This window comes from Verticillium alfalfae, genomic scaffold, assembly GCF_000150825.1.
Source record: "Verticillium alfalfae VaMs.102 supercont1.17 genomic scaffold, whole genome shotgun sequence".
NCBI lineage: Eukaryota > Fungi > Ascomycota > Sordariomycetes > Glomerellales > Plectosphaerellaceae > Verticillium > Verticillium alfalfae.
The window spans coordinates 203290-219914 of NW_003315022.1; the positions used below are offsets into that span (position 1 = coordinate 203290).

The 16625-nt window shown below is 53.3% G+C and overlaps 4 protein-coding genes across 4 annotated transcripts in view; 3 read left to right on the forward strand and 1 right to left on the reverse strand.

The window, feature by feature from the left end:
- Window positions 1–2819: 2819 nt before the first annotated feature.
- On the forward strand, window positions 2820–4278 carry VDBG_09913 (conserved hypothetical protein; the record flags this gene model as incomplete). Its single annotated transcript, XM_002999827.1, has 2 exons — window positions 2820–2861; window positions 2983–4278. The coding sequence occupies 2 exons, from the start codon at window positions 2820–2822 to the stop codon at window positions 4276–4278; spliced, it is 1338 nt and encodes a 445-aa protein (XP_002999873.1).
- Window positions 4279–6265: 1987 nt separating this feature from the next.
- VDBG_09914 (versatile peroxidase VPL1) lies at window positions 6266–7400 on the reverse strand (the record flags this gene model as incomplete). Its single annotated transcript, XM_002999828.1, has 2 exons — window positions 6266–6352; window positions 6411–7400. 2 exons carry the CDS (start codon window positions 7398–7400, stop codon window positions 6266–6268), a joined length of 1077 nt encoding a protein of 358 aa, XP_002999874.1.
- Window positions 7401–13215: 5815 nt separating this feature from the next.
- On the forward strand, window positions 13216–14648 carry VDBG_09915 (endochitinase; the record flags this gene model as incomplete). The annotated part of the gene is made up of 4 exons (XM_002999829.1): window positions 13216–13325; window positions 13401–13499; window positions 13550–13599; window positions 13657–14648. 4 exons carry the CDS (start codon window positions 13216–13218, stop codon window positions 14646–14648), a joined length of 1251 nt encoding a protein of 416 aa, XP_002999875.1.
- A 942-nt stretch (window positions 14649–15590) lies between these two features.
- Window positions 15591–16625, forward strand: part of VDBG_09916 (cholinesterase) — a gene marked incomplete at both ends in the record, with an annotated part of 1278 nt that continues 243 nt past the window's right edge. Inside the window, 2 exons of the mRNA XM_002999830.1 lie at window positions 15591–15813; window positions 15908–16569. Of these exons, the coding sequence (XP_002999876.1) occupies window positions 15591–15813; window positions 15908–16569 (885 nt within the window). The remainder of the gene's footprint in view (window positions 15814–15907; window positions 16570–16625) is intronic.

Below are 16625 nucleotides of genomic sequence, written 5' to 3' on the forward strand. Positions count from 1 at the left end.
CTTGGCCCTCCCCAAGTGGCCCACTTGGTCCGCCTACGCTGTGCCTCTGCTCTCGCGGTGCAGGGCGAGCGTGGGAGGCTTGAGATTTGCCATCCGTGGTACGCCGACTACTGCATCTGGTAAAGCCCACCGAGATTGAAACCACCCACCCCTGCACAGCCTGGGCGTCGTGGTTGGCCATGCAGTGCATCAATGGAGGGTCCCTCACACACCGACCACGTTGATTTTGCCAGAAGGTGGGAGTGGGGATCGTGCTGGCAACATGAGTAGTTGCAGGCTGACAAGGAACACGAGCATCAGAAGAATGACTAGGCATATGGGGGCACACTGCATCACGAAGAATGCCAAGAGACGGTTTGCGTTATGAATCTGTACTGCTGCCACGGCGTTTGACATGGCTACGAGACACAAGAAGGCGATCGTTTAGCACTTTAGCTTGAGTGAAAGCTCGCCCGCCCACACGTCTGCGCAAGCCTCGGCTCAGTGGATATGCGGAGAAGTGGAGGAATGGAGGAGAGTGAGGAGGAGGAGGAGGGAGGAGGGGAATAAAGATGAACAGCTGGAGAGGGGCCACTACGGGAGGATCGCGCCCGTCGAAAAGCGCAGGGATAAACGTGGTGAAAGCTAAGATTGACTTTTGCTGGCACTGGCTGGACGATACCCACTGTCACACCCACCTGCGACGCATCATGAACCACCACTCATCTAACAAGTGACCAACAGATGAACCCACTGATCTGTGCGTGGCACAAGTAAGTGTAGGTACAAAGTCGCCGTCCCCGCTCCCCCGGCCTCCCCCCCTGACGCGCCCTGTCAGGCGGCGCGTGACAAACGTGATGACAGAAGAGCCCACGACCAGGCGAAGTTGCGAAACCAACTCTCTCGCCACGCCTGTCTTCCCGATACGGCGTGGTGGCTTGCTCCTGAGCATGTCCCCGTTCGACGGAAAAACTCCCTGTCGACTGTATGCACACAGGCAAAGGAGTTGGGGAGGCCACCCAGATCGGTGTTCGTCCAGCCACCACGTTGCCATTCCGTCCACTCGTCTCGTCGGCATCAGGTTGCAGGTTACAGGTTCCATACCATTGGTGACAGCTTTCCCCCAAACGAGGCGTCGCCAATGTGCCAGCCGTCGTGGGCATGGACCATTGTACATGAGCTTTGGGGTGTGGAGGAAGGATGGATATGCTTGCCAGATGAGCCCGTCATGCATTTGTCCATTCTCAGGTGTCATTTCGCGGGCCTCACCATCGCGCGTCGTTTTCACGAATTGACTGGTTTTGCGGGCATCCAGCCAGCCAGCCAGCCAGCCAAGCCAAGCCTCGCCCCCAAAGTTCTTCCACTACCTATCCTCGTCCTCGACGAGCTCGGCATGAATTCCTCCATAGCTGTCGACAATGTGCCGTTGGCAGACCCCTCCCTTCCCGCAGTCGGCCATTTCAATCAACCGCGCCTTTTTCGGCCCTGCGCGACAGTCACTGCGCCTCTTGGCAATGTCCAATCGACTGACCTGCAAAGATTGCGCCAAGAAGAGGCTCACGACGATCCTCGAAAATGCTACCCACCAATGAACTCGGCCTGTGTCGACGTCCTGTCGTCCGTGGAGGAGGGGCCTCTCTCCGCCGGGCACCTGAGAAGCGCGGCTCGGGTTATACATGTGCAGATGGGAACCACCTAGGTATTTCCGATTTGCGGCCTACTCGTCTCGATCCGGGGGTCCCTGGGGCCTGGTGAGCACGACGACGTTGTACTGTTCTTGTACTGTATGTGCGATGGAGCCAGGACGGGGCGGGTGGGTGAGATATCGCCTTGGGACTGGACCAGAGCCCGGCGACATAACCCAATCTGCTGCATGTGCTCTGCGACTCAGGCTAAATCGAGACGAGAAAAACTCGAATGCATGAGATGGGGCCACGGAAAACTGTCATTTGGCATGGGTTTCACGATGATTGATGGGGAGATTGGGGGCTCGGAAAAGCAGCTCCGCATAAACGTCTGCCCAGCCTCCTACCAGCATGGCGAAGGTGCGGAAAAGATCACGTGGAGAATGACAGGGCGTGTCCCAAGACGGTTCAGATCTCCACGAAGAAGACCTTCCATGGAACACGGAGAAGTAAGCCAACTGTGAACCTTATTGCGATACGACGCGGAAGTGAGCTAGTAAGCACGACTGCCGGCAGCCTAGTTGCGCGAATCGAGGCACCCAGGCGCGTATTGCAGGCAGGAGCAATATGGGTTGGTTTTCTCATTGCATGGACCACCATATTGCGGATGCTACCTACTACGGATGGTTCTGCGTTCCCCGAGATCCCACCGTTCGCAGCGTGATTTGCTCCCCTGCATAGGACGATCTCGTTCAGCCTGGAACTAGCTTATCAGCCTAGCGACGTAGGTATCATACTTCAAGTGAGCACTCTACGAACGTGATTGACACGAACTTGACATTCTGTGTGATTGATGCAGACGCCGCAAACAAAGTCATGGAACCACAGCGACTATGTTTCTGACAGCACCAGCCCCTTGTGGCTTGGGTGACTTGACCGCCACAGATGCTCGAGCTGACCAACGAAACGACGAGAAAGAGGGTGGAGCAGGCTACACTCACTCGTGACCACCGCCGCCTCAACAATGCCGCTTCCCAAGGCGACAGCTGCTCTCTACATCCTCCCCGCTGGTCAATTCGAGCCATCACAAATTCGCTCGAGTGAGAGCTTGGCACATCTCATCAGGCGCATATTCCATCTATGAGGACCATGCCACACTTGCTGGTGTGCTGAGACCATGCTCCATACACTCAACAACCGGCTGCCACCCAAACGATGCCACGCAACGGCCAGACTAGCCAAGACGAACAGCCTTCCGTGAAACGACCACATCGCAGAACCAGGAATGGTTGTGTTAATTGCAAAAGACGCAAAGTCAAGGTTGCAAGTCCCGAGCCTCCCATGCCCAGATGCCGCCCGCCTGACGCAGCACGCGTAGTGTGACGAGCAGAAACCCCAGTGTGCCAACTGCATACGATTCTGCATCCCGTGTGACTTGACACCTGCAGCATGCGCAGCCCCTGGGCCGCCGACGACCTTGGCATCGCCTGCCGGCGGCGGCGATACTCATCCCTCCCAGTCCCAGACCCAGACGTCTATCGTTCACCGGCGCGGACGGGGACGACCACGCAAAGACTGGGGTGGCGCGGCTTCGTCGGGGGTGTCATTGTCCGCCTTGGAGCAAAGCGTCAGCCCCATCACTCACGTGTCCACGCCTGACAGCTCCGTGGCCGAAGCAGCAGCAGCGCCATCGTCTTGCCAGCTCAACGTCACGGACGCCGAGCTCCTGCTCCACTTCACCTTGCACACGGCCACCAGCCTTGGGGACACCCCCACTGATCCCTGGGGTGAGGCATGGGCGCGCAACGCCCTGAAGGTCGGCCTGGCCCACCATTTTGTGCTTCACCTCGCCATGGGCCTGGCTGGCTTTCATCTGGCCCACCTGAACCCGCACGACCACGACAGGCAAGCGCACTACTTGTCAGCAGCTAGATGCCACGTCTCGTCAGGCCTCGCTGAAGTCGCTCGAACCCTGCCAAATTGCGACGAGTCCAACTGCGGCGCCGTCTACCTGGCCTCGCTCCTTGTCAGCTACTGCAGCTATGCCGCCGGCCCCTCGAGTCCCAACGATCTCTTCGTCTGCAGCGTCGGCGACGACACATCTCAGCACCGGCCTGCCCTCATCTCCGGTACCCGGCTCCTGCGGGAGTCGTATCGACACGACTCCCTCTTTTCTGGCCTCATGGAGCCCTTTGGCCCTGCGACCCACTTCTCCGTCGACCCGCGGCCGACGTACTTATGCCACGGCTTTCCACGCATCGACTGGGTCGGCCCCTTTGAGGAGCTGCGTGAGTTGATCGGCTCGCTCGACAGCCCCAACATTTCCGTGTACGATCAGGCCGTGGACGGTCTTGAGGTCGTCTACGACGCCACCTACGGACGTGGCAACGACACCTACGACGGCGACAAGTCCAACAAGATCATCTTCGGCTGGCTGTACCGCATGGAAGACAGCTTTCAGGCCTGTCTGCAGCGGAAGGATTCAGTGGCGCTCCTCATCATGGCACACTTTGCCATACTCCTCAGGACGAAGCCGTTCTGGTTCCTTGAGGGCTGGGAAGATCACCTGCTCCATCGCATCGCTGAGCTCACTGATGGCCAATTTTCATCGTGGCTGCCGTGGACTGAGGGAAGACAGAAACAGGGGCTGCCTTGTGAGATTATGGATGTTTGAAAGCGGCTCTCTGCTTCCATGGCCGCATACAATGTGGTTTCGTTATATGGCTGTGAGCATGCCGCCTGGTAGCAACTTCCGGCAGCGTCGGATGTCCCATGCTTTATGTTGTGGCAGATGCAGCAACGGCTTTCCAATCACCTATGGCCTGCAGGCATTCCTCGGAATCTATATTTCAACAAGCCTGCTTGGGATTCCGGCTGCTTGTCATTTGCCAGGCGACTTTTAATTTTGGTGGGATGTCAATGGCAAGGGCGAAATGCCAGATGGCGTGGTCAAAACCGCGGTTCGACACGCATAGTATCAGCCTTTGACCCAAACCCTTTCATGTACCACTGTCAACCTAATTGAAGCGTGCCGTCACCAACACAACTACAATTGCGATCAACATTATACTGGCTACGTCCAAGTCCATGTGAATATACTTACTCGAGAGTTAGATGTCCTCTCAGGGCATAGAGAGACGGCGAACGAAAGCGACACGCCAGGTTACATCAGGGAGCACCAATCTACGAGCTGGAGGCCATTCACCCATTCAAGTCCCCATCCTAGCAACACCGAAGACGGCTAGCTATTTAAAACCGAGAGCGGAGTGGCCTTCGATAGTGACGGGGTGGTAGATTATACCGTCACCGTCACAAGTACGTCAATCAGGTGCGAAGAGTCTACAGGAGCAGAGTTCTCCGGCCACGCACTGCTCAGTTTGCGTCAAGGGCCTTGTCGAGTACACGGGATAAGCGAAACCATTTGCGACCGGATCTGCAGCTATGGCCAGAATGCTGGACGCGCTGCCACGGCAATACATCATTCTTACTAGGAACTCGGCAGCAACGCACGAGCAGCTGGTTGATAACACCATCAGTCACGACAGGCAGACACACGGTGCCATCATGCGCAATACGGCGAGCTACGCAGCAGTTGGGGCACCAGTCTCCTCAATTCACTGAAGTTAGAAAGCAGCCTGTGAACGGGTCCGCACCGTGCCGCATCAATCAATGCTGACTCTCATGCGCCACATAAGCGGCCACAGATGAGCGACTCGCCCGCCTCAAGCCCCATGATCTCTAATCCAAACCTAGCAGTCTCAAACTCGTGCTTTGCACCAACTCGCCGGCAGCCGGTGGGGCTACACAATGCTCCGCCCGGCCCACCAGTCCGTCTCTCGGTGTCCAGTGGACCGCGGCGGACGCGCTGAACGCAGCGGACGCGTTGCGATTTCAAGTGTCGCAAAGAAGCCAGAGTGACGGCCTCGCGTAGTCGTCGCCTCATATGTTCTGCTGAACAGAAGCGACCAGAAATTCGAACACGGTGCGGTCTCATACCGCTGTCTCGGCGCCGCTGCAGGTGTGATACGGTTGAGTCGCGAGACCGAATCATGGTAGAGATGACGCTCTATCTCGCTCCCGCTCTCAAAGCACTCTCCGTGTCACAACAGAGGCGGTAGCAGCAGCAGCAGCAGCCTCCCCCCTCCCATAGCGGCGCCACATCCTGTTTCCCGCCCGCCGAAGGCCTTCTACGCTCGGGTCGTCCATCCGGCTGCCTCGGACATCCTGGGCTTACTCCCCGGCCCGAAGCGTGCTCTAGCCAGCTGACCCACTTCACCGAACTCGATTCCCTACTGCTCTACCTTGGCTGTTACCCTTCAGAGCCACAGCGTGTCTCTCAGCATCTTCGGCCTCAAACACGGAAAAAGGCCCGTCTATCTGACTGGGCAGGTGAACCTTGCCCCATAGAGCCTTATACCAAGTGAGCCTGACCAAACGCAGTAAAATCAAGCGGCGAAAACATCAGGAAGACCGCTCAGGCCGCACGTTCGCCCGCCATATAAGGTTCAGGGGCACATTCAAGTCGGGCAATAGCTTATATTTGGTACTCTCTACCTTTGAAATACCGTACCATAGTCCTGCGGACTACAAATACGTCTTGGGTGAAGGATAAAAAGGTAAGAAAAGAAAAGTGCTAAGCTAGCCTCTTAATCTATATGCCTTCAAGGCAGCGCCTTGCTGCATTCCGTCAGGTCGTTAAGGTTGTATATGTTAAGCAGGCTAAGGCGGATAACGGCGTAGGCATATTCCTATCCCGGGATGTCAGTATTAGGTACAAATTGGAAGAGCAGAAGGCTCAGGACTCACGTTGTCCCAGCGATCCTTGTCCTTAAGGAACAACTCGAACCAAGACTTGCTGTCGCTGTCCTTGGCTAGGTTAATGTCGCTTTGGAATGTGAAGATGGGGCTCTTCGCCTTGCTCGAGTCCAGAGTCTGCGCGAAATAGTTCTGGTCCCACTTGGTAGGCGTGGTGTCCTGTGCCTGGCCGGCAAGCCCGGTGTTGATAAAAAACTGCTGACTGACGGTGTGGGCGCCGAGGAGGGCAATGACATTGCGTGGGAGGAAAGACTTCTCGCGGAACTTCCTGAGGATGACGTCTGCGGTGTCGGTGGGCGAGGGCACGAGGCCTGCCGGGTTCGCGTCTGTCGTATCCTTGCGTCCCATGAAGACCCTGTAGCGTGGGCCGCCGGGGCACGTGTGGACTGCGACGGAAGCGCCAAACTGAATCAAATCGGCCATGCTGATACCTTTGTCGTCGTACTTGGCGTACACCTCTTTCAGCTTGCTCGTGATCTCCTGTATGCCCTGATTCTCGAGGCGTCCATTCTCTTCCTTCGAGTTGACGATAGAGGCATCACAGCCACCTTTGTTGCGGCCTGCATGGGGAATGCAATCATGGAAGGCCAGACGAATGATCTGACGGGCAAAGCGATTGCAAGAATTGTCGGGGTTGGTAAAGAGCTCCTTCAAATCTTGGCCGATGTAGCTCCAGACGCAGCAGGTGTCTTTGTTGCACTTGTCCGAGTCCAGTTTGGGAACGCTGGTGTACTTTTCAGTAGTCAGTCCGCTACTGTGAGGGTCCTGCGCTATGCCTTTGCCGACCAGAATTTTCTTGAGGTCTCTGCCAACGGGTGTTAGAGACGAGTCGGAAGCTCCATTCAAGCTCGACAAGACATCGTCGTTATCAAGGGGTGAATCGTCAACATCGCGGGCCATAAGCTCGTTCAGCAAATTGGACATGCTGGGATGGGCGTAGATGGGCACCGCAAAAGCGGCCAAGACGAAGGCGACACGCATGTTGGAGTCGACAAGAGATATGATTCGGAAGCCTGGTATGAGTGAAAGAACCTGGGATCGAATCGATGATGCGAGAAGGATGATCTCTAAGTCGTGTTTGGCAGCGGTGATGAGGCTGCATTAATACTTTTTCTTTCTGGTCCTGTCGCGACCTTCGTGCCGTCTCACCATCAACCACCGTGATCCCGGACGCCTTCGAGGCAAATGGCGATAGGAGAGTTTCACATTTCACTAGCCTAGGTAATTAAGTTTAGCTTAACAAGCCAACATCTGGAATCATCCGTTCGGCAGTGAGCCGTACAGTCCGTACCAAGGAGTTTCGATGACGTTCAACGACAACAAGGTTCTAATGGACATATCAGGCAGGCATCAAGGATAACCCAATGTCTATTGCACGGCCCTGTCTAACACAACACGAAGATAAAGATGAGGAAGAAACGTACGGTTCTCGGAAAGCAATGAATAGATGATTACGCTCGTAAGACCCCGTCGCTTTGAAGCTCATGAAGCTATTAAAGAGGGCGATTCTACGCTGTTTCTTCTGTTCCATATTGAAACTAGCACGCTACGATGGTATAGCCAGATTCAAGGAAGGGCAATTTCTGATAGGCAGAGAGGCTGTACCATTCTCGAAAGAATCTCCACAAAGTTTAAGCCTTTGCCGTAAGACCTTACAAGTCCTCCCTTTTATTGATCACGCAAAGTATTATCGGCCCCTCATTAAACGCTGCAGACAATATGCTTTGCAGCTGAGCGTCCATCACTAGCTGCCGAACCCACCTCCTTAATGGCAATTCTAATTATCCTTGCAATGGGTCGCAAGGCTGCCGAGTCGATTTTCTTGTCTGGCAAATCACAGACTTGCAAAGTATAATTGGAAACAACACCATGCGAGATCCGCTTGCAGTGACACGTAGTATCTCGTCGGTCGAACCTTGCGATCCAAAATCCCACCATGGCTAACAATCGAACGACGCAGAGACGTGATGCACTTCCACCACTTGCTAATGCGGCGCTACCCATTGGTCATAGGTTGATACACCATGTACAATCCCTCCATACCTGCATTCCACGTGAGTATCGCCAGGTTATGACAGATACATCCATGCAGGCAGAAAGTAGCTGACACGGAAGGAACCTCTGCTAATCGTTATCCGTCCTGGCCGGCTCTATATGGTAAGTATTATCGTTGCAAGTGACCGCCGGCCGAGATGGTGCCAGCGCATCGTCAATGGTATGGAAGGCTGCTAGTTAACAAGTAGCCAAGAGGGGGCATTGCGAAGTGGGATAAATGTGCACGGCTGTCTGCCAAGTTCGCATCTTTTTAGGTCATTCGCGTGCTGTAGCTATCGTTGGCCTCGTGATTATTGGCTTGTTGCTGAGGCTCGTCGTTACTGCTTGTGTTTGTCGTTGACACTGTGTCAATGGCCTGACTGCTGCTTTCGCGCTTATCGAGGCATATGCAAGGAGCCGAGCGTCAGAGACGACAGGATTTTCTGCTCGGATTATCCCTCGAGCTATGTTGCAGCGAAGCGGCCCGGCCCAGCCGTCATAGCCGTTACAAAGATTGTATTGAGCATAGAAAAAGCCAAAATCGTGGACCGAACAAGGTACTCGGAGACTTTCCAGTAGGGTGGTTGTACCACGTACCTCGTAGTGCACGGCCAAAGTTTGAATGCGACAGAGGGGTCGCGACCCCTGAGCGAAGGTTTAAGTATGGCATTGACGCTGGTTGATGGCCTGGTATGGGGTTCGTGTTCGGACTCCGGAGATCTGCTGACCTTGCTCTGCCAGATAAGTGGTCAACATGCACGACAGGCTGTGTGTGGGTCCCAGCCCTGCAAGCCAAAAGGGGTAATCAGAACTCCCAATAACGGTCCTTTTAAGCCTGACTGATTATTGAGTGAGTAAACTACCGGCCGAATTCCCGGTGTTGCATGTCTTTCTCTAAGTCGAAAAAGCGTGAGCCGCCGCCCGGAAGAGAGATATTATTAGTACAGCCTGGGTACCAGATTCCACCAATGAAGTGCCGCCTCCCATAAGCCGCCTCCCATAAGGTAGCTGGCTGACCAGGGAGCGGTCTCCTGGATGTTTACGGCATCCATGCAGTCTGACCATGGTTAGACCAGGCTCTCTACCAAGCACGGTAACATCTCCAAAGTTTCAGGCGATAACACCTCGGAGCCTTCGTCTACTGATCCACCATTCATTCCAACGTCGCTGGCTGTTTCGTCGCCTGGAAACAGCCCCAAAGAAGCTGACCTTATCTGGCCGCATTCGTTTGACCTCACATAATGTCTTCGCTGCAGCTCCTCCCGAATGTGTTGCACTCGTTCCAAATGGTCTCACCGAGGTTACAATAACTACATCCATCCGCGAGTTAGACGTCTCACAGGTCATAGAAATAGCGCAAACCCAGTACACTAACATGCTTCATCACCGGATCACCGGTATCTCAGGCTGTATGAGCACACAATTCAGCATCTTCCTCCCCCCCCAGATTCAAGTGGTTTGTCTGCATTTCCCGCCTTGTCTATCTTCCCAGAAATCTACGCGCCGCGAGGGAAGCCTTTGATTTCGCTCTTGTCAGCAAGGGTTATGCGGTTCTGGTGCTCACGTACGTAGGGCTCTTGCGCAGCACCCCAACGCTCGTCAGGTGGGCAAGGTGGTCAGGCCTAGCAGAGATGATGCATATGAGCTAGGATTTCTCATTTTTGCGGTGCGGCTTGAAAGGTTGCTGGAAGGGTGACAGACAATCTCCCTCAACTTAGCCGTGAAATTGACAGATGCCGACACGGATTCACTTGGTGGAGCCTCGCCTTGAACTGCCCATCGCGCTTTCAAGCATGGAGGCGGATGAGTCCAAGCCCGTGATGCTGATCTTGAGCTGTTTGAAATGCCGTTCAATTTCCATGCAAGGTCTACTGATTATCGCAACTTGGCTTCCTCGCGGATGTCCAGTAAGCGGTTCGAGCTGACGCTGTAGAATCGTGAAACCCAAATTATTCCTTCGCCTGGGTGACTATGCCAAGCAGTATCTGGATAAATGATATCTGGATTCATGAGACGATGTCATCGATCGAAGTCTGAATCTCGTTCTTGTCGATATTGAGCTTGTCGAACTCATTACAAATTTATTTCGAGTATTCCAACTTGCTCTAGCCAATGAAGTAAAATGATCTTCTCGAGGTTAACCTTGATGAGCTGAATGACCTTATTTCTGCCAAAATCTCGACGGAATATGACGAGAACGAATAGATCAGTGGCGTCCTGAAAGTCGCCTACGAGGCCATGGAGACAATAAGAAGACCTGTTGCATCCATCGTGTTTGGCAGAGGTAGATTGTAATCTAGGATTGATTTGATGATGTGTCTCATGAGGGGCCAACGAGAAAAATATTGAACCAGATGCCGCCAAGGGCTTGGGTTGATACCCTGCCTCGTGAAAACACCTGATGAGATAATTGACATCCTCGCCTACCTTCTTCTTATCTCGAGAAAATCACGTTCGATAACGTCAGGAAGGGTTAACCATTCAGTGCTACAGGTTCGTGGTACATACACAACGCAAGATATCTGACCTGGGTACCTATACAAGGTATATGACACGGTGATGCCAGGCAGGGTAGTGGCATGCGTGGCTGAGATAGACAGGGCGTGGCTGATGAAGGGCGGAAGCACGGCCGTGTTTCTTCTCTAACCGCTTCTCATCCGTCTCCTCTGACAAGCAACTAAATATCCTCTTACGACCTGTTTCTCAGTTTTACTTTGCCATTCTACCGTACTTCGACCCAACGATGTCTGGGAAGTAATATACAAAGCACTCAACAGTCACTTTGAATAAGCACTTTTCTTAATCCCCTAGCTACTGCGTCGGAAAACTGCCCCTCTTCTCTGAGATCCACATATCATGGACGACGACGTAACCAGAGAGGAAAAAGTAGAGGCTCCGGCACCAGTCACCTACCTACTAGAAGCACCTTAGACAGATATATTCATGAGGATAATATTAGCGAGATAATGTCAATAACACAAGCATTCTAGCTGCCAGCGAAACTACAGGCAGCTCATAGTTTACCCGATCATGAGCAGCAAACCCAGCTCCAGTCATTCAGCAGAGCTACTTCACACTAAGCGGGCTAACAAGAAGCAGCTCAACACCAGCGTTAGTACAGTACGTTTGGAAACATGGTCTCCCACTACATCAATCTGCTGGACTTGTTCCTCCAGGCATATTAATGAAAAGTACAAGCACAGTACAATGGCCGAGCCTCTTTGCGGAATCTCTCCCTGGGATGCTGGTGTCCAGGGTCAAACAGGCTACATCTCTCTTGAGGCGCATTCAAAATACTCTCACGCGAAACAACGAGAAGATGAAAGAAGAAGTAAGAGATAATCTACTCAAGGATAGGACGTGTCTGATTGCAACGTCACCTCTCGAAACCACATACCACGTAGAGTCTACCAGCGTCAGTAAGCAAGCTCCCCGCAACCTCAATGCCAGGGTTGAGACGTCTTAGTCAAATATTCTGAGGTACAACCAGACGTTTAACCCACTGTGAGGTTGAGGCAGACTAGGAGGGGTAAATGCTCATCCATTTAGACAGCTTTGTGCATGTTCAGACGCGAATAGAGGTCCTCGACGGGACTGGCAAGGTTGTGTCTGTCGCAGGCGCTTCCTCGCCCCGGGCAGGGCACGTGTCACTGTCGCATGCAAGGGGCGAGTGCCCAGTTCTGCCTCAGTCGCCCCTCAGCCAGGATTATCTTTTGTCCCTAGCACACGAATCAACCATTTCTAGTCAATGTGCGCATCAGAAATGCGATGCACCTCCTACAACGTTGCACGTTGGCCATGTCTTCTTCGTTGGTGGGCAAATCCGGCCATCAAGCCACCAAGAACCAATTCCGTGCGCTCGCAAAGACATTCATGATGCGACCTTACCGCTTAAATTGCCGACGAACCATGGCAAGCGAGATATGGCTGCATTTTCTGCAGTCGCATGGCGTTTTGGTTGGCTCTTCAGACAATCGACCTTCCCAATACGGACGGATGGCCAGGCCCCGAACTTCCCCATGATAGCACATGAGTGTGACCAACCAAGACTCGCAAAATGCTAGTCTGTTCAGAAGAAACAACCACACTGAACGATTCCCGATTTCCGAGGGGTCTTCGTCAAAGCCTAGACTTCACGTGGAGTATCTCCTAAGCGCTTCGAAAGGTGGTATTCGGCAGTGTTTCGGTGTCTCCTCTCACGAAGGGTTGCCAGACCCCGTGCTTCAGCGATGACAGCGCTCAATACCGAGTGATGTGATGAATATGTGAAACCTGGTCCCATGCATGGGAGCCCGTGGGATTTGCGTGCAACTCGCTGTCGAACACCTGCATTAGCTCCGCGCCTCTTACTCAAGGTCATAAACCATAACAAGATGTGACCTGTCCAATGGAGGAAAGATCGACTTCGGCAGGGCAATTGATCATATGCAGACTGGCACATGTCACGGCTATGGAACGTCTCGCCGGGTTGATTGAACCTCATCAGACTTCTCGCCTTTCATACTACTCTGAGCCTGGAAAAAAGATTATTCGACACCGTAACGTTTCTCTGTTCGTATGTGTCTTGGCGTGTGGCAATCTACTTGGGTCCATTGCGATTTTGATCTAGTTTGAGGATCAGACCTCACACTGCTTCTATGGGAGAATACTTAAAGCTCCAGATTGCCTGAGTCCAATGTATATCACTGAAACATCAAAGTAGCTTTCGATCTCTCCAGACGGTTTACCGCCCTTGCTGAATCAAACACTTGCAACTTACATCATGTTCTTCCTTCGTTCTCTTGTAAGTCTGGCGCTTACAGCTGCCATTGCCGAAGCTTCACCAGTTGCTGCTTTAACTTCGAGGGCTGCGAACGGCTATCAAAATGCTGTGTATTTTCCTAACTGGTATGCATTCCGCTTGAGCCCATTGGACAATTGTTGCGGCAAAACTAAGCACGGGATCAGGGCGATATACGGACGGAACTACCAGCCTCAGAATCTGCCGGCTTCGCAGGTCACGCAGGTTCTCTACGCATTCTTGAATCTCCGCGCCTCAGGAGAGGTGTAAGCGCTGCATGCTGTTCTGTATTTATCATGTACTCACGCCTGCCCAGGATTTCCGGGGACGCATACTCGGATCTGGAAAAAAGATACCCAACCGACTGTGAGTAGTTCTTTTCAAGCGCCAGGAGAATTTGTCTCTCTAATATGGCATCCTTAGCTTGGAACGATATCGGCACCAACGCATACGGTTGTGTCAAGCAACTGTTTATTCTCAAGAAGTCAAACCGCCGCATGAAAACTCTGCTAAGTATTGGGGGTTGGACTTGGTCTACCCATTTCCCGGCGGCAGCGAGCACCGAGTCAGGAAGGAAACTTTTCGCCAAGTCATCGGTCACATTCATGAAGGACTGGGGCTTTGACGGTATCGATATTGACTGGGAGTATCCCGCCGATGCCACTCAGGCTGCAAACTTCATCCTGCTGCTTCAAACCGTACGAGACGAGCTTGACGCCTATGCTGCTAAACACGCCCCTGGTTACCGCTTTCTATTGACGATCGCTGCCCCAGCTGGGCCCCAGCACTACAAGATTCTGGACCTTCGAAGCATTTCAGCCGTGGTTGACAAGATTTATCTCATGGCCTATGACTATGCCGGGTCCTGGGATTCTAATGCTGGACACCGGGCCAATCTCTACCCGAACCCAGGCAACCCCGCTGCGACTCCGTTCTCCACCAACGCCGCGCTGACAGACTATCTCGCGGCAGGCGTTCCAAGCTCAAAGATAGTCATGGGGATGCCAATATATGGCAGGGCTTTCGAGAATACTGATGGCCTCGGCCGCCCCTTCTCCGGCATCGGACAAGGGTCTTGGGAGAACGGCGTCTGGGACTACAAAGACCTTCCCCGGCCGGGAGCCACTGAGCTCTACGACGACGTCGCTCAGGCTTCATACAGCTACGACAACAAGAGCCGAAAGCTCATCTCGTACGACACTGTCGACGTCATCAAGAACAAAGTGTCGTACCTGAAGCAAAAGGGACTTGGCGGCTCGATGTTTTGGGAGGCAAGCGGTGACAGGGTCGGTGAAGGTAGTTTGATTTCCGCGAGTTTCCAGTCGCTGGGAGGAGCAGACGGACAAGAGTCGGTCAACAACATGCTGAGCTACCCTGACAGTAAGTACGACAACATTCGCGCTGGTCTTTCGTAAGGCTTTGAGGGTGGGCTGAGGCTACTCCATTCCTATTCGAACAATTTCAGTTGGCAGAGTTTCTTTAGCAATTTTGCGCCTCTTCACAACTCTCATTCCTCTTCTTTTCTTCTTTTTTTTGTTCTTCTGTTCTACTTTATTTCCTCTCAGTGTTGACAGTCGCTTGAACTTTTACCTCGCAACAATCAAAGTTGAAACCACGGTGTGGAAGTGCCAGGACCTCATTCGAAATACTCACAATGCATATTGAACGCGCCACGCGGCATCTATGTCCAATTGAATACTCGTTATTGCAATGCCTGATAAGAGTCTCCGGAGAGGAATCAGCTCGTCAGCTAGAAGGCTGATGTGAGCCACTGATGGGTGACCGACTTGCAGAGCTTGGCAGCGCTAATGCATGAATCATCGCATATCATCTCAGGGGGTTATACGTTCTCTATCTTGTATACTGCATTTTCACATCACGTATGCAATCATTCAATGTTTCTCGTAGCAGGGGTTCATCGTCAACTGAGCGCATAGCATCGCTACGGCCCAGGGCGAGTATAAGTTGAGCCTACGCCTGCACCCTTATGGTGCTCAAATGTCATCAGTATTCTCAAGAAGCAAATAACAGTCTGATCCGGCAGCTCTCAGAATGGGGAGAAACACTTGGCTTTTACTTCTCGCGTCCGTCGCTTCATCCTTTCCTACAGATTGCGCGACACATGCTCCCGTGGTCGATCTCGCCTACAGTCGGCACCAGGCAACTTACAACGTGAGTGCAAGCCTAAACGGACCAGCCATATGTCCTGGTGCTGTGAAATCATTAATTGTACTAACATCATCTTCTGTTTGCGCAGAACATCACCAGACTCTTTACCTTCTCCAACATCAAATACGCCGAAGCGCCACGATTTAAAGGGCCGCAAGAGGTCACCGTCACTGACCGCCGCATAAACAATGGCTCCGTCGACGCAATGTGCCGCCGCTCTTCCTGCGTGGTTTGGACTCTCAGCCCAGTACGGCGCTGGCTCTCTGTCACTCGAGGAGCTCCGCATTGCGTACGCAGAGCTCCGTAAGATGGACCCCGAAAACGTCTCATCGGATCCTGAGAAATTTATCACCGATCTCGGGGCGACGACGACCGAAGACTGCCTCTTGCTTGACGTGACAATTCCGAAGAGTATGTGGCAAAGAACTCTTAGTGGCCAAGAAGGGGCCGGCGGTAAGCTATGCTCTGGCCATTCCCGAACCTGGAAGCTGACGTGTTGAAATAGCTCCGGTCGTGGTCTGGATTGTCGGGGGCGGATACACGGTTGGTCACAAGAACGATGCCGGAAATCCTGCAGGTCTCATCAAAAGGTCTCAAGAGGACGGCTCGGACGGCGTGATTCATGTCAGCATCAACTACCGCCTCGGCCTCTTCGGGTGGTCATCCGGTCCTTCATACCAGGAACAGGGTGGTGTCTCCAACCTTGGGCTTCGAGACCAGCGCGCAGCACTCGAATGGGTGCAGAAGCATATTCACCTATTTGGTGGAGACCCTGGACAAGTAACCGCCTATGGCGAATCGGCTGGGGGAGGTTCCGTCATGCACCAGATCACGGCATACGGGGCCACGAGTGGTGCGCCTTTCAGACGAGCCATTCCGCAGTCCCCTGGTTTTGAGCCACTTCCTAGCACCAGTAAGCAAGATTCTCGGTTCGACAGTGTCCTACGATGGTCTTCGTATTTCAGCGGGATCAACGTCACCACCCTTGCCGAATTGTTGGAAGTTCCATTCGATGTTCTGTGGAAGGCCAACGAGATCACCATCGCAACAGCCCACTGGGGCAACTTTGGATGGGGCCCCGCAGTTGACGGTGACTTTGTCCCTGACCTGGCCGGAAGACTCCTTGACGAGGGCAAGTTCGACTCTTCCGTAGAAGTCTTCCACGGCGTCAATTCGAATGAGGGCTTCATCTTCACCTCGCCTCTTATAACCAATGATGATGG